Source organism: Thermobia domestica, chromosome 13 (assembly GCF_964235325.1).
Source record: "Thermobia domestica chromosome 13, izTheDome1.hap1.1, whole genome shotgun sequence".
Classification (NCBI taxonomy): domain Eukaryota; kingdom Metazoa; phylum Arthropoda; class Insecta; order Zygentoma; family Lepismatidae; genus Thermobia; species Thermobia domestica.
Window position 1 is genome coordinate 146,740,198 of NC_137466.1, and position 23,866 is coordinate 146,764,063.

The window sequence follows — 23,866 nt, forward strand, 5'->3', positions numbered from 1 at the left end:
ATTTTTTTTCTTTTTTTTTTTTTAATTTGATGGTCCGTAACTCTAGAATCAAAGTCCTGCATGCAACCATAGTATTTCATGTACTTACTACGCTAGTCAAGGTCTATTAATATACCAAATTTGATTAAAATTGGATGAGTTTCATCGATCGTGTATGATACATCCTTGTGATTTTTTTAAAAAAAAGAAAGAAAAATCAATTTGAAGAACAACAAGATGATAATGAAAAACTCAAAATTAGATGAAGAAGCGTATTTTCAGAATTACGACTTAAGTTAATCACTACTGATCACAGCCTTCCGGGCGTACGATAATAAAGAAAGTACATCATGTGCGCTCGTTCCTTGAGTATGAAAACGTTTGATTATTTATTTTCTGGAGTGACAAAGGAATTTTCTTTGTAATTCTGGGTTCCATGAAGAAAATTGCCATTTTGAGATGAGTCCAAAGCTGGAAAAGGTTGAGAAAAACTTATGTCTAATATGTTATGCTGAAACGTTCAAGTATTATGTAATTTTAGTGCTAGCAGTATCTTAAAATATCGAAGCAAAAATACAGTTAATGATAAAAAGTACCGAAATATTATCTTCTTTTCTATTCATTACTTTACAAATCTATGAAATGATAGTTATTATTTTCTTACATGCAAATGAGACACATGTCAACAACTTAGCTTCTTGTCATTAAAAGAAATCAGAGTGGCTATCGGAAGAACATCAGCAAGTAAATATCTATATATTAAATCCATAATTTCTCAGTTCTTGTACATGTAGTATCCATAAATCCTAATTTTCGATATACTTCTCAATTTCTTTCTTCATATACCTTGTCGAATCACAGAGGAAAACAACTGGTTTTCTTGTCCGGTTTAATAGCTTAGTGATTTAAGCATATTACGTAAATTGTGGGGACCTATCTTCGGGTAAAATAGTCCGTTAAGATTGGGTATAAAAGAAAAAGTATTTTGTGAGTTTTATCTGACAGACATAACCAAATTCTGAAAATTCAACTACGAAAAGAGAGCGGATGTGAATAATTAATGTTTCTATTATCACTATTATTACATGCTTCTTTTGAAATGTTAGATGTAACTTCACGAAGTTTGAAATGTGCGATTTTGGTTTGCGAAACATAATTTAGTTACACAACTTCAACATGACAGACATAAGGTGAGAGAGGTTACTCCACATACAGGCTCAAATTTCGTGTATAAAGCCTTTTCAATCAAGATAATACAAATATCTCATTCATCTACACGGATTCTGAAAATTTCAACATGCTCACAATAAATTAGTTGAAGCAAATAACCAATGCATTATTTTTCAACCAATAGTTTTAAGAATTATGGAACTTTCAAGTTCTACGCAAACTTCAAGTATCACTCCTACTCCTACTCTGCTGGCAATCGATACCAAAATTATGTTTAACAAACAAAATATTATACTCACAGAATGTGACCATGGTAATCTTTCATCACAGTGAATCTGGTAATGTAATTTGTGACATAAATTTAGTATCCTTCTACTTTTTTCTTGATCCCCCCAAATACTCCTTTATGTAAAGTTTCCCAATTATAACCCTATACATTCCACAAGTATTTACTATGCAATTAATATTTATTTGGACCATCTTAGATGCCTTGACTTTAATATTCATCCGATGTTGGGTAACGATTGATGAGTATAATTTAGGATATCTCAGTGAGTCTGTTTCCAGAAAAGTGTTAAGGATATTGTCTTCTGTACCTCCTACTGCTCTTAACAGAGCTTTGTTTCAAAGTCTAAACATGTATATTAAGATAAAGTCATGCTGATATCTGTGTATATTTTGGACATGGTTTCATACAATACTCAAAGAATATTTTTGAAAGTAATGCAGATTTTCACTCGTATAATACTAGAATATCTACACACCTACATTTATTAAGATTTCGGCTAACAAAACCCAATCACTCACAATGCTGTTCGAGGGAATAAAACTGTACAACAAACTATGATGTTACTATAATAAAGAAGTTGAATAGTAACTCTTTGAAACACAAAGTCAAGAAATTGTTACAGAATCATCTATTTTACAGTGTTGCTGAACATTTAAATGGAAATTTAAAATGATAACTTCAATTAGGTGTCGTCCTAACCCTTTTATTGTAGCTTATAATTTATGTATATGTACTTAGTTTATACTTTTATTGTATTATATTTTTAATGTATGACGACCATTTTAGTGTGTAACACATATTAAGGTGACTAACATAAATCAAATCAAATCGAATCAGAATCTCTGGACAAAAGTACATATGAAGGGTAAAGGAAAAAAAGAAGGAATGTTACAAAACTGCATTTTCGAGAATCTGAGAAACTCGCGTAAAAAAGAATAGGGTTAGTCAAATCTTTTGCCCCTTTTTACATGGACACTTCTACATCTACGCATGCATGGCGTCAAATAGTACCAAGAGTCACCAACAGATAGGACAAAGCACCCGTTAAAGCACACACAAGGACATTCCTTGTTTTCCCCCCTTACCCTTCATATAAAGAATTGGAGTATGTAAACTAACCCTCTGTAGAAGATAGATAGAACTGAAAATAAATCTCAGTTCAACCGGGAGTAGACTCCAGGTTGTCAATTTGGTAGACAGAAGTCTCATCTCCCACCGTGGCTTAAAGATATTCCACAGTAGCTCTTAAAACTTAGGGTTACCATAGTCACATTATGGTATATTCATGTTCACATTATACCATTTTAAAAATAACACTTAAAACCTTGTAAAATCCAGTGCTTATTTTTCTTATCCACTTTCTACACTTGTTGTGGTAACATTCAAATTTCCTTAGCTAACCTTTACATAAGTTCTTATTATATTGTGAAAAAATATTCATATTATATATCGTTGTATTAATATTTATATTTGGCTTCTGTAAAAGTACTACTTTAAAATTGCTTTCTTATTGTTTATCTTTTTTCAACATAGATTTGGTGCGAGGTCCTTAACAAAGAAGGTTTCGAACAGTATACCCGAGATATGCACAGCCCAGGTCGGTACAGAACACTAGGTGTCCTGCAGAACAACGTAGATTTTGCAGAGGTGTTCCAGTGTCCCCTGGGAAGTCCAATGAATCCGGAACATAAGTGTAGGCTCTGGAGCTGAACGTGCTAAAGCTACAATACCATTGAGCAAAGATTTTTTTAGTAATATTTCCAGAAAAAAAATACAGTTATTCATATACATTGAAAAAGAGGATTGAATGTGAAAAATGGTTGTGAATACTTCTTTTTTCTTGTAAAAATATACGCACATACACGATTATTTCTTTATTACGGACTATTCATTTTCTAGTGATGTGCTCCAAGCACACTTCATATTACAGATACGTAGGAACACATTTTTATTCTTACTGAAGAAATTTAAAAAAAACATTACTTCTATTATCATAAGCTTTCTTCCTCTCTTCATAATTCTTTGTTAATGTAATTTGTGTCCATTAAATAAGCATTTATGTACATATACATATATATAGATACACTGTTTCCCCTAGTGAAAATTGACTGGAAGTCGTATTTAAAAAGACAAACAAAAAAGAAAAGGAACATTGAATTTTGTGGTCTTACATTCTTTCTTGAATTTGCTTCCATAAAAGTGAACAATAACAGAAGAACAAATAAAACACACTTTTTAAAAAAGAAAAGTAAATAACATTTTACTTATAAAATTAATTACTGATGACACAAAGTGATTTTGAGACAATGTGGACATAATGAATGCACAGAACAATGGAATTCCATGTGCAAGTTTGATAATCAAAAAATTGCGTTGATATCAAGAATAGTGGTTCACAACTTCTCCCAATTCATGATATACTATCCTTTATGGGGAGCCCCTTGGTACATTAACATATGAGTTGGCAACACTACGAGAGACTAGTGCACTTATAGTTTTTCTTCAGTAGTGAGCTTTTTGTAGGCTTATAATCGTAATGCCAGTTTATTCGTAGTCTAGCATATTCGAAAGTTGATTGCTAGTTCAGTTCGTTGTGTGTGGTGTAATTGTGTTCATTATATTCATAAATCATATGTAAAATAAAATTTTAAGTTATTGTATATTTTTCCATTTCTTTTTCAAAATTATTTTTACCACCAAAATTTCGCAGCATGCTTAGAGACTCCCGTAACATAAATGTGCCACGGATCATGCTGAAAACCACTGAACAAGAGAAACACATGTTAGCACTGGAAGCACTAATAAGCTTTCGAGCGATAATGGCCCATCGTTGAATCGCAGTGCAGTGAAAAGTAAAAGAACCTGAAAGACTAATAGAGATTTGTAGGTACCAATTACTTTGATTTTCCTGTTAAATGTTTATTGAATATGTATAAGACGCAGCATTACATATGAGTGCCTGATAGGTTCCGTTAAGTACAATTTAATGAATCAGTACAAATGAACGTTGAAAATGCTTATTTTGTCATCGATTATCAGAAGACAAATGACAGTGTTATAAATTGTAAACTTTAATGTGAATGTGGAAAATATTAGTGAAAAGTGTTGGAAAATATAGACGAAGGACAACTGAAAAGGATGCAGTTATATTAAAGATATTTTCGTAATGTTGTGAAGTATTTTATGGTGATATTAGAGACACTAAGAGAAATAATAGTGAATGTATCGGTTTGTATTATAAACGTAGAGAATTAGCAGTAATATAAATCGTGTTATTGCTTCTGTTGTTTTGTTTATTTTTCAAAACCTTAAAACAAATAGTCTAGTTTATATAATAACTTTACTTTCAAACGAACGTTTACCTTTTCTCTGTTGTTTCTTCATGTATTGGAAATATCTTTCTTGTTATTAAAAAAATACTGTGTTTATAAGTGATACTCTCTAGATTTTAATATAGACATCTCCAAATATTCAATTTACTTATTATTTTATTGTTTGGAAATATTTTGTGTAATGTTTAAGAACGAAAGAAAAAAAAAAGAAAAAATCACAAAAATTTATGTCACTTAGCCGATAGTAGAAGTATTGTTAATTTTCAACCAGTTGAGCAAGAGCATTGCTAGAACGGACTTAAAAGAACTGTTTGTTTTCTACGACAAATTGCTTTTTAAAAAATTGTAGGTTATTTGTCCCTTATAACTAGGGGAAGAATAATTGCATATGGTAAGCTGGAATGCTTAAAAAGCAAGTTGCTCGAGCCATGAGGCTGGATATTAAAACAGTAAGATATTGAATGATTTCCAATCCGTAACTTGTCTGTTTTCCCAATCCATCTAAACCAGTAGTGCAATCCATAGATAAGTCATAGTTAGTATATGATCACACGATACACAGTTGTAAGTGGAAGAGCAAGCGCTAATTCAATTGTGAACTCAGTGTCTGTGAATACGTTTAAACGGGGCTGTTGCCGTTTTCACTTACATGTAATTACTTTTATTACTAGTTTTATTTCTTTTTGACTTCTTTTGCCTTGTTACAACTCTTAATACACATAAACTACAGAAAAAGCTGTTTGTTGTGTACGGCAAGAAGAATAATTCGCATGTGGGAAGCTGGAATGCCTAAAAAGCAAATTGTTCAAGCTATGGGATTGGTTATTGAAACAGTAAGACATTGGATTGAACGATTCGAAGCAGAAAGGGAACATAGATTACAAACTAAAACGAAATTGAGTAGACCGCAAGTGACAACGGAAGACGAAAATGTTCCGATTATTGAAGCTAATGCAGCAAACCTGTTCGCTGCTGCAACAAACCTGAAAACAGCTTTAGATCTGGAATAAAGTGCAGAGACATGTAATTGTACTCATATTGTTTGTTCTACTTTGCAGGTCAAACTAACAGATGTACATATATATATGCTCACTTAGAGTTTACAAGAACGTACATCAACAAGCCACAAGATTTCTGGAACCGTGTAATCGGGAATGATGAGAAAGTGTTTAGTTTATACGAAAGAGGAACAATATATACAATTCGATATATTGTTTCACGAAGACACATGCTCAAAATGGGGGCTCAAAATTGAAAAATTCGCAAAGTAACATCTCTCTATGATTTAGGGTTCCCGAGATATGGCTCCTTAAATATCCCGAAATCCGAACTTTTTTTGGCCAATATCTGAGGAACGGTCGCCACTTGGCCAGTGGCCATCGGTTGCTATTTGGTACCGTAATATTTGTCATCCCCTTAGGTATTGACTAACACCAACATCATTTCTCTATAACTTACGGTTCCCGAGATATGGCTCCTTAAATCTCCCAAAATCGGAACTTTTTTTGGCCAATATCACGGAAATGGTAAAAGTGGGGCAAAAAAAAAAAATCCATCACTTTCTCAGATAGTTTTTAATGCTTTATCGAATGGACTGCTCAAAATTGAAAAAAATCGCAAATAACAGACAGACACAGAGACATAGAATATTCAGTAACGAACATTTAAGTTCGTTGAAATTTTGTTATTGTTTCTTCTTTTCATGTTAAAATGGTAAGGAATAAATGCAGCGGTATAGTCAACAGGTCGGGAACATGACTTCTTCAGGGATGATAGGCTTTTACATATTAAAACCAAACCAAAAATTTTCTTTCAGAATATGAAGGTATTGATAATTCACCATTCATACATACATATTACACACATAAATATTATTATTATTACTATGTTTTGCAGTATGCAACCTTATTAAAATATGGGTCGTGATGTATGAATTTTTAATCATAAATTTAGGAAATGTACGAATAAACAAGGAAACTATATATATATGTGTATATATATATATATATGGAAGTTCATTTATTTCGCTTACAACAGCTATCCATATTGGCATCGCACCTCAAAAACAACAACCATAACATTAGTAACTCATGTTTGATAGAAAAATCGAAAACAACAACTAAACGAAAAATTACAGAAGTCTGTTACATTCATAAAGAAAAAACCTACACTCAATATAGATAAAGAAGACATAAATGCGATTTGGAGCAGTCTTCTTACTACTCATTTCCGCCGTCTGGAAGGCAATAACAAAAACAGTGAACAACAGTGAACACTGACAAGTGAGTTACCATTAATGTCTGTTTATGTTCGACATAAAGATTTACGCTTCGCATATTTTGAATCCTTTTTAACCAATTTTACCCATCCACATTTCTTAGCATGTTTTAAATCCCTTTCGAATTGTGACTAGGCTGAAGATGGAGATAATATTATGCAAAATTACTTTCTAGAGGAGTGGTTTGTTTTTAGCGGTGAGTATTAGCCATTTGCTTACACTTTTCTTCATTTATTTGGCTTTATTTTTGGATAGATATAAATGGTACAAAACAAATTCGAAGACAAACTCTGCTAAAGATAGTAGAGAGGATCTAGCGAAACGTGCATTTATGAATGATTGAGATATAGATATCCACTATTAAAATCATCGTTACCTATGAATATGTTAAAGATTGACTTCATTAACAAACTCGACCAAGATTATTGCTCTAGCTATCTACTGCAAAAAAATAATTCAAAAATTCGCTTTCAATCAAGAATTATCGTGTGTAGTAGCAAACGGATAGAGGCACGTACTAACGTTACAATCTTATAAGTACGACTTGCATAATCCTAATAAGAACAAACTTAGACAGTGTTATGCTCATAGTATAGTAATAAATACGCAACTATGTTCATCTAGTTAGGTAAATGAGAGTAGCAAATTAGAATATTAACTTTAGTTGTTTTAATTATGTTAACGTGATAATGTGGTTTAAAAGTTTATATATATATATTCATGCATACAGCACGCGGCAATTAAACGACATTTACGTAGTACAACAAAATTACTCCAAGTACCAAAAAAAAATATATATATATATATATATATTTATTTAAGTTGTACGAGACTTTATAATATGTTACCATCACATTATAAAGAGGTAAATTTTAATACCCAAAACAAAATTCGTACTCTGTTACTTTCTAAAGCATATTATTCAGTTCAGGAATTTGCAAATGATAACGATGTATGAATATGATGTAATGACGTAACAAATTTAACATGTGATGTTTGTTATAATTTTGTACTTCAAATGGTGTAATAAGCTGTAATTACAATTTGCATTTATATACATGACAACTGTAGAACTTCTAGGAGATACTCTCCATATTGTAAGTCAAAACAGGCAATATATATTTGCTTTAAGTATTATTCATTTAGGGGAAAAATAGGAAATCATTTGGATAGGCTGAACTCCAACTTTCGCCTCCGTAATTAATAAATGTAATAATTCAGGTTTCTAATTACGTTCATCCATTCTGTCTTTATTTGCCAAATTCATTCTGCTGACGATTGGAAACATGAACACTCTTCGAAGCTCCTAAAATTATTTTAGGTATTAATATTTATTCATCTTATTGTTTCTCCGGAACCCAGAGGAAATAAAGGAAATAAATGCTGTCGAAAGTATTGGTAAAAGTACATCATGCTTGATCCGTTCATTACATAGTTAGCAACCTTTCAGGTCAGATTCGAAATTCCTCGATGCCAATCGTTTGATCTTCGTTTGATCAGGTATGATCAACAATTTTTAACGTTTGATCAGCTTTACTTACATAAATATAAACTACATTTAGTAGGAGGCTAGCGTGCAGTTAGCTTCCTGCATGTTAGATTCTAAATTTTTCTTTCGTTTGATCTTCGTTTGATCAGGTATGATCAAAAATTACCAAGGTTTGATCAGCTTTACTAACATAAATATCAGCTACATTTCGTAGGGGGACTAGTGTGTAGTTAGCTCCTTTCATATCAGATTTGAAATTTCTCGATGCCATATCGTAAGTTCTATATGAAACACTTCTTTGGAACCCAATGGAAACAAATACTGCCGAAAGCATTGGTGAAAGTACGTCATGCTTGAACTATCCATAACAGGAGTACTTCAGTAAGTAGGAAATTTGATAATTTTTTCTAGGTCATACCATCTCCTGAAAATCGTCATATCATCTAGAAACTTCATCCATACACTAGACCGAAGGACGTTTGTTCAGCATTCGAAATCATTGATAATTCATAAAGTATCAAAATGTTCTGCAATTCTTAAAAGCTAAGGACTTTTAAACATCTGCTGTTATATATACTTTTTCTAATTACGTATATTTTAAACTGCAGTTAAAAAGTAACGGGGTTAAGCAGTGATGTATTGCTAGAATTTTTGGTGGGTATACGCTCGACCGTTTTCGAAAATGTAGCATAAACTTACCCTGTATACGCTCGTCTTTTCGTAAATTTGAGGTGAGTATACGCTGGACTATAATATTATTAGGTGTGTATACGCCGTATACTCCCGTATACGCCACATTACATCCCTGGGGATAAGGAATCTCCTTATTGCAGATTTAATTGAGAGATGAACAAATAGCTTTCTTTTTTTTTTTAACACCTCACTATTTATTTTATTTAAGACATCTTTTCATCAACTACAGAGCATGACATTATGTTGTAAGGTCTTTCGTCGATGCTTCATCAAATGTCGAAAGAAGAACTATGGAAATAAAAGTATTAAAGAACAGAGTGCTAACTGAAGAATGTCAAGCACAGCAAAGGAATCCTAGAATTAGTATTTATATACTAAAAAATAAATAAAAGTACATTCAGGAGATATTAAAAATTCACTTTTAATTTTAAGTGTGGCCACATATGTCAGAGCCATTTGAAGTAGTTCAATAATTACATGATATATCTTTTTTTTTTTTAACTTTTTCAGAAACTCTACGTCATTTTCAAACTCTTTTAAATTATATATACAAGACAAAATCCTAACGCGGTCAGGAATTTTAACATATAACTTACTTTAAATTCAAATTCCTCAAAATTTTTTGCTCTCTCAAGTTTTCGAGTATTCGATGAGGCCTTTTTTCACGGAGGATAAAAGTACGAGTTAAAGAAGTAAAAAAAATATTAAGAAAATACTTTAGGAATAGAAACGAATGAGCAGCTTCTCGTAAATCACTAGTTAAGTAATAGTTCGCGACCGTGGAATAAAATAAGAAGCAACTGAGGAGTTAATGGAAACAAGGCAAGTTCAAAATTCATATTAGGAAGGAAGAAAGAAAAATGATACTCTGCACCAAGCTCAAATTATAGTTCAGCTGAACTGCTGATATTCCTGGTAATAATAATAATTATTATTATTATAACTGTCGATGGAACATATTTCTTAAAAAGAAATAATAAAATTTTGGAAATGTCCAAAATTTCGATCATCATCATCATCATCATCATCATCATCATGAATTTGAAACGGGCTATATTCATTTCAAATTTATTTTCTTCATCGTTTTCATCATTCTTTATTTATTATATGATATTGGAAAAGGGAGAAAAGAATGAAAAATGGACAAGGACGAGGTGGAGAAGTGCAAAATCACAGCACACCACTATGACAAAACCAAATAAAAAGAACAAAAAATAAAAGAACAAAAGAACAAAAAGAAGACTTGCGCTAAATAATTCCTAAATAATTTATATCAAGCATATTTATAAATAATTTGATTTACTATACCCCTATGTCAGTAGCGTAGCCAGAACTTTTGTTTGGGGGGCTTAGTGTTGCGGCGCATATATATGCGTTTGTTAAGCCAGAATGTTTAGTTTTAATAATAATAATAATAATAATAATAATAATAATAATAATAATAATAATAATAATAATAATAATAATAATAATAATAATAATAATAATAATAATAATAATAATACTCAATCCTTCTCTGAAATGACGGCTTCTTTAGATATTTCTTTGTTGTTTTTCGATTGCTGTTTCTGGACATTTTCCTCACCGAAATTAGCACAATTGTCCTTTTCCCACTTTAACCACTATTGTAAAACGTTTTCCGGTATATTGCAATTGCAAAGTAAGTTCGTATTTCGACACACTAAACACATCTAACTTAAGTAAATCTTCTGAACTGCTCTGATTGATCAAACATCAGAGATAGTTGTGATATAGTCACTCAGGTTTCCTTCTCGTAAGTTAAGAAAACTAAATTAGCTGCCGAGCATTTACCAAAATCCATTGATGTCAACTGCGGCTAGAAGTGAATTATATTAAACGGGGGTTTCTTGTAGTTAACCCTATTGGAAACTTCGATGAATGATTTAAAATAGACAATGACAAGTTACGTGTTTTGTTATTTTTATCGAGATCAATGGTTTCTTGGGTTCAAAGATGTCCATTCGCTCTTAACCCTTCAACAAAAGTAAAGTAATTTTTTCAGAAATTTCCTTTCATGATCAGAAAGAAACTAATTCTTTTCAGTATTACCTGGCTCAGTATGGAAAGAAGAAGACACATGAAAACTGTGGTCATTGTTGTGTCAAACAGTAGAACAATAACTTCAAGGTCATCGTATGCATATAGGGCCTCATTCCCTTTTCTTCCTTCTCTTTGAACAGAAGGGATTCCTCGAAAACTCGATTTCAATACTCCCCAAAATGCAAACATTTTTAGAGAATAAAGACGACGTTGGCGAACACAGCTTGTCCAGGAACTGTTTAGTGACATTTTGTTTTCAAATAAAGTACATGAAAGGCAACTGCTATTTCTTCTGAAAAAAACATTACGAACATAAAAGTACTAAAGTACATTGTCGGTACCATTTGGTGGGTGGGGCACCCCTTCCCTACACCACTGCCCTATATACTTATCGTCCTATTTTTTAACAATAATTTACTATATTTAACATTATTTATCTGCACTATTGAGCTCTGACTCCAGTCTGACTTCTTTGATGTTAATCCCTTCAACTGGATCTCTCTGCACCTTCTTGGTTATATCCACCTATATGATTTTCACCTGTGCGTCTCTTCTCCTGTGTTTCGGTTTCCTCTGTATGGTTAATATCTACTGCTTCCACTAACTTTCACTAAATTACACTACACTACACCTCATAGGCGGCGCCGCAGTGGGTGCAGCTGCACCCACATTAACTTTGATTTTCAAATTTTCTCCAATATAATTCTTTCTGTTTTGTATATTTCTTCTTTCCTATGTTTGGATATATTTGAGTGACTTCTTAAGTTTCTCATAAGTTACTTGCTATCATACTGTGTTTTACTAGTTTTTTATTATTATTATTATTATTATTATTATTATTATTATTATTATTATTATTATTATTATTATTATTATTATTATTATTATTATTATTATTATTATTATTATTATTATTGAGATCTTAAGGCTCAATGGTGCAGAGCGTTCTTGCAACAATGTTAGGATGTGTTGTCGCATCCTAGCCTGCACCCACATTACCAAAATCCTGGCGCCGCCTATGCTACACTTTACTAAAATACTGATTAGTTTTTTGTTTGTTTTTTTTAAATTTTATTTTATTCAATGTAGATGTATTCATCAATGTTCTGGGTTTGATTTAGTGCACATCTAATGGACTGTGATACTATATTAGTTGTAATAGTTCGTGTTACTGTACTGTTCTGTGAGAATAGCTGACAATTTTAAATATCAAAGTATAGAATTCATGACTAAATTGTCTCCCCTCCCATTTTCCTCTCAAATAGAAACTGCTTATAGATAGTTGGTCTTATTCTTTTATGGATCATTCTCTTTTGATCACACGTTATTCCACACCAGTATATCGTGTCGCAAACTTCTTTACTTTATTGCCACTCGTCAAACATTAGATGTTCTCCTGTTCTCCGAAGAGTAAATTTTATCTCAAGTGGTTCTCGTATCATTCTAATGCATCAGTTCTCTCTATTAACTGGTATCTTGTGTCCTTCAGTCAATGAGTGTTCTGTCAGTCCTAATCTGTCTTTTCATTCTACGATGCTTGTCAAACTGCTGTCTGTCGTATCACTCCTACGGCGTAGAATAAATTCATAAGGAACCAAATATGCTCTGGGCGTGTTGACAGTATTCTTTCCTGAATGTAATTCGTATCTTAATTTCATAGATGGTGTATGGAGAGTTGTAATATACTTGTTTAATAATGGCCTGTTATTATTATTCGTATGTTGTGAAGAAAATGTATATTTATAAATATATAAATGTATATATATTTTTATTTATAAATGTATATATAATAAAGTACTATGTTCTTATTTGTACGTACAGATGTTTGCAAATTATATCTGCTCTAACAATGCCGGATGCAAATTTCATGAAGTTTTGCTAAAAACTCTCTTACTTCAATCGAAACATGAGGAGCGCTGCTTTCTGAAAGTCAGACGATCTAAACCTAAGTTTTCCTTAAGAATGACAGTTAATATATTGATAATATAATGACATTCAAAATCTTGTTCAAACATGGTGAATTAGTGGTAGACCAGTAATCTTTTCATTTAAGGAGTCAGTAGTTTTATTCCTGGCCGTGGAAGCTTATGGTGGACAATATCACGAAATGAGATTCTTCACTTTTTTATTTTCCTTTCACATTCTACATTCTTTTGCACTTACTCGCCTGTACCACCCACATTCTTTTTTACTAACAGGAGATAAGCGTGACGTGGTTCTTTGTGAACTAAAGACTTCATTTTACTTGACTTTCAAAATCCTATCATAAACTCTGAGGACATTTTTACGTAATGAAATTAATAGAATATTTGCATTCTCTTCTTGGAAAGAATATTAATTACATTCCTTTTACGAATATTATGATTTACAAGTTTGAGGAAAATGAATTTTAAATTAGAACATCTGAGCCATTTACTTTCCTGTCTACAGTAGTATTTTTGTCATAGTCATGTTCGATTCCCGAGGGGAGATCATTAAAATTTGAATGCGGTACAGTGGTTCGGATTCCACTTTAAACTGGAGGTCCACGTCTCATATCACCTCAGTGCTGAAAAATAACGCTAATTTTAAACAGGCAAACAAGTACTTTGTTTCAAAGTGGCTCATAGATCAGAGCTACTGCTTTTCTATCCATAAATCCAAGGATGATTCTAATTGAAGACGTTTTGCAATGTTTGTATGCAATTAATGTTTCAAGTTGTTTATTATATCCCTTAATTCTAAACAAATTATATTTGAAGGAAAGTTTTGTTCTTAAGAAAGAAATAAGCTACTCTTATTATATGTACACTAGATAGTAAGTAAAAATTCGATGAACATTTTATAACTTTGTCATCTTGTGTTGATTATTTTTCATAACTGTCTTGCAGCTGAAGTAACGATATCTAAAATTTAAAGCAGCAACATGTGGGCAGATATTGCATTTTTTTTGAGTATTTTCAATTTCAATGTTTTAAAAAAACCTTAAATTTATTTTTTTGATCTATTGCTAACACATAACTCACCAGAAATTAGTTAAACCACTTGCACAAACACAAATAAAGAAAAAACATGTTGTAAGCCCTTTCGCTGAAGCTTCATCAAACGGGTAGGGAGAGAACTAGAAACACACATACACACACACACACACACACAGAAACATAATAATAATAATAATAATAATAATAATAATAATAATAATAATAATAATAATAATAATAATAATAATAATAATAATAATAATAATAATAATAATAATAATAATAATAATAAAACTGGAAAATATCAGGGACTGAGAATCGTTAAGTTTAGGATTGTCATTTCGTCCTCGATACAGAGAATGTGCATCCCCTGGAGCAAGGGCATACGTGACACATGTTGACAGTTATGAAGTGTTAGCTATGCGAAGTACGTAGTTGAATAATTACATGATATATTGCTATTTTGTCCACTATAGGAACCCTATATTATTTTCAAACTCATTTAACCCGCGAGTACTCGTATAGCGGGGAATAGACCGAAGGTGTGTTTAGGTTGGTACCACTATTCGGAAACGCTCCACATGTTCATGGCCATCAATGACTTTGTTCTTTGGACCCTCCCGTACCTCCTCATTATGAAGTAAATGTTCTTCACTGCCTCTACGACAATTAGAGAGCTTTATTGTTTATTTTCGGTCGTTTCGAACAGTGCGACTTCTCGTGTCACAACACCGTACAGTCTTTTTCCTGCTTGTGTAAAACATTGTAACACATTTACCGGGACCCATTGGAATTCTAGAATTTATTTTTCCCAGATGATGTTCTTGCGAAGATAGTACACTATACCAATATTTGAATTAATGGGCATAGAAAAGAATTGTTTAGAGAATGACATGCTAAAGATTTGGATTTGCCAGAGCTAAATGCTCTCATTGGTCTTCTTTATTTGGCTGGTCTTTTGAAATGTAACCATTCCAATCTGAGGGACCTATGGGCTAGTGATGGGACAGGAGTAGAAAGGTTGAAACTGACCATGTTCCTAAGTAGGTTTCAATTTCTGTTGCAAGCATTACACTCTGACTATGTCACAAACCGTAAAGAAAGGAAGAGTTTGGACAACCTAGCGGTCATCAGAGAGTTATTTGAAGGATTTGTAGAAACGTGCAAGGCAAATTACTAACCAAGTGAATGTCTAATATTGACGAATCCTTTCGTGGGAAATGCAAGTTTAGGCAATATATTCCAAACAAGCTGGCCAAATATGGCTTAAAATTATTTGTGCTTGCAGACTCAGAAGCCAAATGCACCCTTTCAAGTTGATAACAGCGCCAAGAGTATAGTTGAAAGACTGATTCAGCTCATTTCTGATAGTGGACGTAATATAACAACCGACAATGGTACACGTCCATATCTCTCGCAGAAGCGCTTCTAATAAATCACAATTTAACTTCCGTGGATATTCTCCGCAACACAAATAGGTATTAAATACTTCCATATTAACACCTTAAATAAAAAAAAATCTTATGTGCACTCTTTTAACAAAAAAAATAAGCATTTCCTACGTGTTACAATGTTTTTTTATTGGAATCGGTCTAAAAGACCGGTTCGAGTTCTCGCGTTATGAAAATAGTGCGAGTTCTTCCGGGTTAAATAATATATATATATACAAGAATTTGGTTTAATTTAGAAGATTCATATTGTTGTTGAAGAGATTCTTCTGAAAATTTAATGAAACGGAAAGTATGAGGATATGTTGATTTTATTTTCTAAATTTCCCACAAACTTATGACTAAGGGGCTACACGCAAATGCGAAGTAGAGGTTTGCAGAAGAAGATTTGGACTTTATGAAAAAGTCTTTATCTCCATCCTATGTAGTGGAATTTATACTTAATCTGACGTGTTAGCGCCAACAATTGTGTTGAATAATATCTAGATTTACGAAACTTTTTTTTTTCACTTTACTTTACACGCAGAAACATGTCGCAACGAGAATATCTATTAAGAAATGTAATTGCTAAATATTATATTATACACTTGAAACAATCATCATGTTTTTCACGTCTCTTTCATCCTATTCATTTTTTAATTTTTCAAAGACTTCTGATGTATTAGCTGTAGATTTAATTGTACAAGTAAGACAGAAATTTATTTGTTATTCGGGTCACGCTAGTAGGTCTCATAAGATTGTAATGTTAGTCTGTCCGACCGTCCGTTATTTCACACGATAACTCTTGAACGAAAGCTAATTTTAAACTCTATTTTTTTTGTAATAGATAGCTAGAATGATCATTTCCATCTAGTTCGTTAATGGAGTAATACTGTTAATGTCTTTACAGGTAACGACGACTTTAATGGTGGCTATCCGTATCCCACATTCCATACATAGAAATATATACTGAAATTAGATTTTTTTAGGTTTAAAGATAAAACAAGAGGTTAAAAGTGTTTTTTTAGGTTAATAGATTTTTTTGGTTAAGTTTCAAAAGAAATATCGGTCAGCCTTATATACTTGAGTCATAAGAGGATACAAAGCCTAAAATATTGTTGTTATTTTCGCATGAGTTTAACAGGAAATATATGATTTTTTTGGTTAAATCTTAAAAGCTGTTGTATGGTTAAAACTTCACATTTTTAGAGGTATGATGAGGTATATATAATACAGACTGTTTCAACTACCAGCATAAGATTCATTTATAAATATAAGTTTCACATAATCCACTTTACTGTCTTTAACAGTGTTTATTTTCTATTTACATCCTACACGTCATAAATTTCACGTAATTCTCTTTACTGTCTTTACCAGAGTTTATTTTCTATTTACATCTCACACGTCATAAATTTCACGTAATCCTCTTTATTGTCTTTACCAGAGTCTATTCTCTATTTACATCCTACATGTCGAAAATTTTACGTAAGCCTCTTTACTGTCTTTACCAGAGTTTATTTTCTATTTACATCCTACACGTCATAAATTTCACGTAATCCTCTTTATTGTCTTTATCAGAGTTTATTTCTATTTACATCCTACAGTCATAAAATTCACGAGCAATTTCTGGCTATAAGAGAAAACAAAGTGTGGAATGTGGGTTTATACGTAAAACCTATATTTAGCCTATCGTAATTTTAATTTATAAGAAATACATTAATTCTAGAAACATTACTTGAAAAAAATAATATTAAAATTTAACAGTCAATGATAGTTTTAAGTTATTAAATCTCATTAAAGATAATGTATATTGTCGTCTCTCTACCGATGTTATAAAAGTCTTAATGGGGGTATATTTAATTATCAGTTTTACGATAATACGTAGAAGATATGTTGTAGTGCTTTTTTTGTGTGTGCCACGAATGACATTTTTTTTAGCTACAAAAGTTATTTTTTCTCTCGATTTTCTAGAAATCTATGCTGAGCAGAGTCATGGGGGCCAGCATGGTCTGTATAGCCCGGAGCAGTAACTTTTGGGGGAGGATAAACTTTCTCAGATTAACACACAAAGAGTGTAAAAGTGACTGACTGAACCGACACCCGAACCCGGGACCTTCCTAGAACAGTCACTCACTCTTTCATTCTCGAAGTCGGTGCTCTCATCTCAGACCACGTGGGTTGTACCACAAACTCTCGGATTATAGTTATTTTTGATACTCGTGTTTGGGAAATTACATAAATTTGACGATAAATATTGACATTGAGTGGACGTCATTTTTTAATGACTCGAGGCGGCAAAAAACTGTTAAGTTATGACCTTGTTGCTGAGGATTTACTCTCACGTGTGTCATTTGTTCTGCTGGATGAGATCTTTCGATTGATATTTATCCCAACTTTGAACATTTTTTTTCATAATGCTTTAACACTATTGTAGAATTCTATTTTATTTTTTTCACCTTACATAATGCAAGACTCATTAATAATATAACAGCAATTTAATAAAAACAATAACATTTGAGTTATAAGAGAGGTAGAAAATTAACGTCAAAAGTAATCTTTTTTTTTAATTATGAAGCAACATGAAAGTAATATGTTTTAAGGATTTATATAGATAAAAGAATTGCTTATCTCTCAAATATCATAATTCTGCTCCATTTTCTTTCTTCTTTTATTCTTCCTATTTATAAGAACGGAAAAAATATATAAAAAATAACCAGGTTTCATAGATGGAATATGCTCAATCCTGGCACATGTCTTACACTTAATTTAAATTTAATTTTCTCACCTTTTTGATAATTTTATTTTATTTTTAATGTTATAAGTTCACATATTGTTTTTCAGGACCCTACTTCCATAAGCAATCTCCCTCATATTATATTTAATAATGATATTTTCATACATTTCTCATGTTCATTATTTATTCTTCATTTATATATTTTTTCTATTATTAATATTTTCTTTTTATAATCTCTTATTTATCCCTTAAAATCTCCGGAAATTTTTAATACACTGAAAGTAACATCATTATCAATGCTTTGTTTAAATGATGTTAACACCAGACGTTTACGGACGTAGAATCATGTTTGGGTACAATTCAGCACGTTAGTGTAGCAAAGATCTTTCTAGAATATATATATATATATATATATATATATATATATATATATATATATAGTCATTGTCAAAAGTCTGAGCACAGTACTGATTTTTCAATTCAAAACAATGTATCTATACAAAACCCAGTTTGTTGATCTTATTCCGTATAATAAATATCATTGTTCATACAAAGAAATTAAAATATATAGTTCTGTTCCTACTGAAACTGAGACAAATTTATTGAGTATGTTTGCATTCAATGAAATGACGACCTTTAGTTTTGGTAAGAACTTTACAAAGTCCATGCATTTGTCTAATTAATTTATCGAACTTTCTCGAAGCTATGCGATTTCGGTAGGTCTGAAGAGCCTTCCAAAGATCTTCAGTATTTGTTTGGATTCTGTTAAGTTCATCTTACAAGAGCTTGATGGATGACAAATCCGGTGACCGTGGCGACTATTTCATTTGTTGATGATGTAAGCGTCTTCTTTGCATTGCAGATAATTACTGCATAGCTTGAAAAAATATTTGGAATGGTAATCCTGTTGTAGTACAAAGTGCCCCAAATCTGCATTCCTGATAGAATTTCATGCCTCACTTAAACGTTGTGAAACATGTTTTTGTCCATTATTTCATTAATTCGAACTAAATTATCAACGTGGTGATATGTAAAGCATCCCCAAATAGTGACACTATCTTTCCCTTGCCTTACCCTGCTGCCATTACACGATCGGAATGAAAGTGCTCTTCGCGACAACGACGCACAAACTTCTAGCTTTGGAAGGCGAAAAATTGGAATTTAGTTTTGTCGGTCCAAAGTGCGATCTTCCAATGTTCATCGTTCCAGTCTTTATTTTATTTTTTTATTTTATATTATTTTATTTTTTATTTATTTATTTTTTGCCCAGGAGTATATTTTCGTAATGTTTCCTGCTAGACGCTGGGCCACCAGTGGCGGCTTTTGCGGATAGGCCGAGTAGGCATGGGCCTACACAAAAATTTTGAAAAATATATAAACGCTAAAAAATACAATACAGAGTAAATATATTTTCCACTATTTATATTAATGGTAGATATTTATTTAACAAATAGCATCATTCACTACTGTAAAGTAATTTCCTACTGTCATTAATCAATCAAATGTGTATCTGTATCCATAAGCGAGGGAGCGAGCTACCCTAAAATTTTAATCCTAAAGCCGTCCCTGTGGGCCACCATCTTAGTTGATACTAATTGGGAAGAAAATGGTTCTTCCATTGTTCTACTGGTTCTTCCGGAGCGGTTAACGTCTATTTCAATTGCTTGTTCTTCTTGGTAGTATTTGCGAAATCGAGTCTATGTCCCAGATCTAAGCTATGCTGTACAGTCCTGTCTTTTTCAGGTTGCTGAAATCTGACGTAGCTGTTATGTCCTTTGCATTCGTTGTTCTATGGTGCGTCCGGTTCCTTCTATATATGATTTACCACTTTCACTGGAAGCGCACAAAGTAAAGGTTATCCAGTTGTTCTTCATTGTTTCAGTAATAATCTGACATTGGCTGGAGGTTTGTGAATAACTCTTATACCATGTTTGACAAAGTATTCTGTTGATTTTACCAGAGGCGTAGCCGTTGAAAGGTAATACAGTAATAGAGAGATAATCCTTCTCACTCTTGACTTCTTCGATTACTTTGTATGCGGGAGTAACGACCCTTTTTATGGCCATATTGATACAGTATCTGTAAGAGTATTACCATTTTCTTGTAGCAGCAATCGAAGGTGACTGAATTCTCTTGTAAACTTTCTTAGTCACTAACGGAGACTGCTCTATTTGCGAAGGTACTTAGCGATGTAAGATGTGACTTGTGACAACAGCTATTGGCATTAAATGTCCATGTGTATCGACTTTCTATATACTCTATGTCCTCATGTTTCGTAGGTTTACGGCGAACAAAAGTATCAGAAAAGGTAGGTACCCATCTGTTCTAATTTCATTGTGAATTTGATATGAGAGTGGTGACTGTAGAGAAATCCCAGAAAATCCTATAGTGTTTCAGGATTACGTTGTCAGGTAGAAAAGGATAATCTATGTGTCTAAAGAAACAGGAAGACTTAAGAAACTTCACATTGAAAACTCTTCTGATTTTGTTGAAAACCTGAAGAACCTAAAGGTTAATCCAAACGACCTTCTGGTCAATTTTGATGTACAGTAGGACGTCGATAATCCGAACGTCAAAAATCCGAACGCGGTCGCTAGAAGCTTTTTACATTTTGTCTTAGCGCTAGCGATAAACAAACAATAGGGTTGTCCGTCGGCGTGTGAGTTACAAGAGCAGTGTAATTTAGTGTACGAGCAGGCTCTTCAGAAACATTAAATGTAAGTAGCCTTACGTACGGTATTGTAATTGCTGTATGTACTGTATAACCACTGTATCGACAAAAGAGCATATCATACCGTTGTGTGCCTATGCTACTGAGGCTTATTTGGGCTCAGAGGTACAGCGCACACTAAATGCTTTTTCTTTAGATGAGGTTTTTATACCTACAATTTAGAATGTATTTTTATGTTTATTTTACGAGGGAGATTATTAGAGTAAATAAAGGGTACACAAATTTCATGAAGGAAATTGTGAGCAAAAGGAAACATTTATTAATAGCAAAGGTAGTGTATGAGGCTCAATGCGAGTACCTTTGTTTTTTAAAATGAATTAAATTTGGAATTTAGTTTTTAGGAAAATTTTGATTAGTGGCGGACTGAAAACAACACTTAGCCTAAAAACAGGACATTCAGACGGGAGAGCAGAGTTATAGGCATTTGTAAAGAAACCGCAACAGATTTAGATTTATGTTAATGAATGTTTACTACTTACGGACTTAAAGTTTTTCATTTCAGTTTGTTGTAATTGGCACCAACACTTACACAAACACTTTACTACTACACAGTTTGTAGAAGTTGTTCGGTGGCACTTGTTTAGTCCATGAAGATGAATGGAAAGTTTTTTAATTCATTGGACATCAAAATTGCTAGAAGTTTAATCCTGTGCGGTGACCAATAAGGAGTTGGGGTCCCAGCATCGTAGGTGGCTAGCAATTGTCTTTTCCCTTCTCTTTTGTGAGGGCGATGTTTTTCGGCGACTTCCCTCTTTTTGGGAGGACCGCGAGGGTATTTTTTAAATACTCTGAAGGATTCAAAGAATTGTAGAAACAGTCTTTTTATATATTGGATATCTTTTTTCTCATATTAAATTTGTTTTTTGCTGATTAAGTTAAACAAATAGGATGAGCTCGCACACGGAGATCTTGCGCGACTGAGTTTTGGAGGCAGAAGTTATCATGTTACAAATTGTTGGTTTTATTTGTAGCTTTGTTTGGCGTTTTTCGAGTGATGAAGTGTTTATATTTTAGCAAATTGATTTCCTGGCGATCGGAACGGTTTTTACAATGCATTCCTATCTTAGGTTTGCAGTTTCGTTGAATTTTTTCAATCTTCTGCTCTGTCTGCATGTCTGTTTCCCGGCTAATGTTGAAGGCCGATTTAATGAAGTAAGAAAAGTAATCGTCTCTATACAATGAAAATTAATTTGGAGTAGTTGAGTTTTTTTCCGATTTTTTTACTTGTTCTTATTTATTTTTTATTTTATTTTTTATTTTTTTATTTATTTTTTTGATAAATTATAAATTAGATGAGTTTTGCGATACAGTATATTGAACCTAAATGGCATTTTCTTGGTCATTTCCGAAAATCCGAACTACCTGTGGTCCCAATTAGTTCGGACTTTCGACTTGCTACTGTAGTTTCTCCAGGGTATTTGCTAGAAATTTTCTTCAGGGGGTGTAATAAATTGGAGAGGGGGTGTAAATTGCAGTGATATGCATTACGTTAAAAAAATCTTAAGCGTATCTTTTCTTAATACTACATACACATTACAAATTTAGCTTAACTTTGGCAAAGGATTGCATTATTTGTTTTAGTTATGAATAGGAGAAAAGAAAAATACTTTCCTTTCACTTTTATTTGCTATTGTATGAACACATTTTGTTATTATCACTCTCATGCACACACAAAAATATACTTTCCCTCATACATATCTTTCGTACTACCAAAACCAAAATTACACCACGTTCATTCATTCTTCACGTATCTTTATGCATAGTAATTACCTACACATTTCTGTGAAGTTGCTTTAACCAGATGTTGCAAGCTTTATCTATCAATTCATTTAGCCTTTGTTCTTCTTCTTCAGAACAGGGGCGTCATTTAGGGAGGGCAGGAGGGGGCAATTGCCCCCCCCAAGAGTTTGAGGAATACATATACTTTAATCTATTGTCTACTAATATACTAGTACAAAACGTGAAAGTCTTATGTCGGTAGTGCTCCTGTCCCCCCCCCCCCAAGCGAAGTCTGAAATGACGCCCCTGCTTCAGAACCGGAGCGAATATAAGGAATATAGGGGCCTTCTGTACATATTTACATCAAATCGTTTACATCGTTCTGAATAAGTCGACATCGTTCTGAACATAACACTCTGTTCATTGTAGAAAATGAACGCTCTACTTCTGTTGTACCCAAAGGAAGTAATAGAAGAACACTTGCTACTTCGTACAGAGTTGGGAACATAATTTTCCATAGGCAAGATGCAAGAGTATTTGGTGGATGCTGATGTTAGGATCCGCAAGAACTCTTTTGTAAATTTTATACTCTAGTTCGAGTCAGGTTTATTAACATTATAAATGCTGGCCACTTCAGTTAAGTCAGCTGAGTTGGAGGTGTTTTTGAGCACATCATAGAAACGAGACAGTTCTTGAGAGGATCATCAAACCTTTCCTTCGTGTTGCTGATAATTTTTGATTTGTAATTGGAGAGAAGAGCCTTGAGTTCTTGGGGTTTCAAGTTTTCTTCCATTCTCACACCCTCAGATTTTGCCTTTCCTACAACACTTTCAGCATGCTCTGAAATCTCTTCAAAAGTGATATCTTCCAAATGTGCAATAACACTTTCTACCAACTTCAGCGCTGTAACCATCATTTCCACCTTGACATTTACAGACTGTTGCTTAGTTTTGCAAAAATGTATTTAAGAGTAGACCTACTAGTGTGAAAGTTGTCGATGTCTT

The 23,866-nt window shown here is 32.8% G+C and overlaps 1 protein-coding gene across 1 annotated transcript in view; it reads left to right on the forward strand.

Moving 5' to 3' along the window:
* The window catches only part of LOC145668623 (endothelin-converting enzyme 1-like), a 438,357-nt gene extending 433,480 nt beyond the window's left edge, over positions 1–4,877 (forward strand). The window contains exon 19 of the mRNA XM_081736665.1: positions 2,972–4,877. Coding sequence (XP_081592791.1) covers positions 2,972–3,148 — 177 coding nt within the window. The 3' untranslated portion in view covers positions 3,149–4,877. The remainder of the gene's footprint in view (positions 1–2,971) is intronic.
* Positions 4,878–23,866: the final 18,989 nt, after the last annotated feature.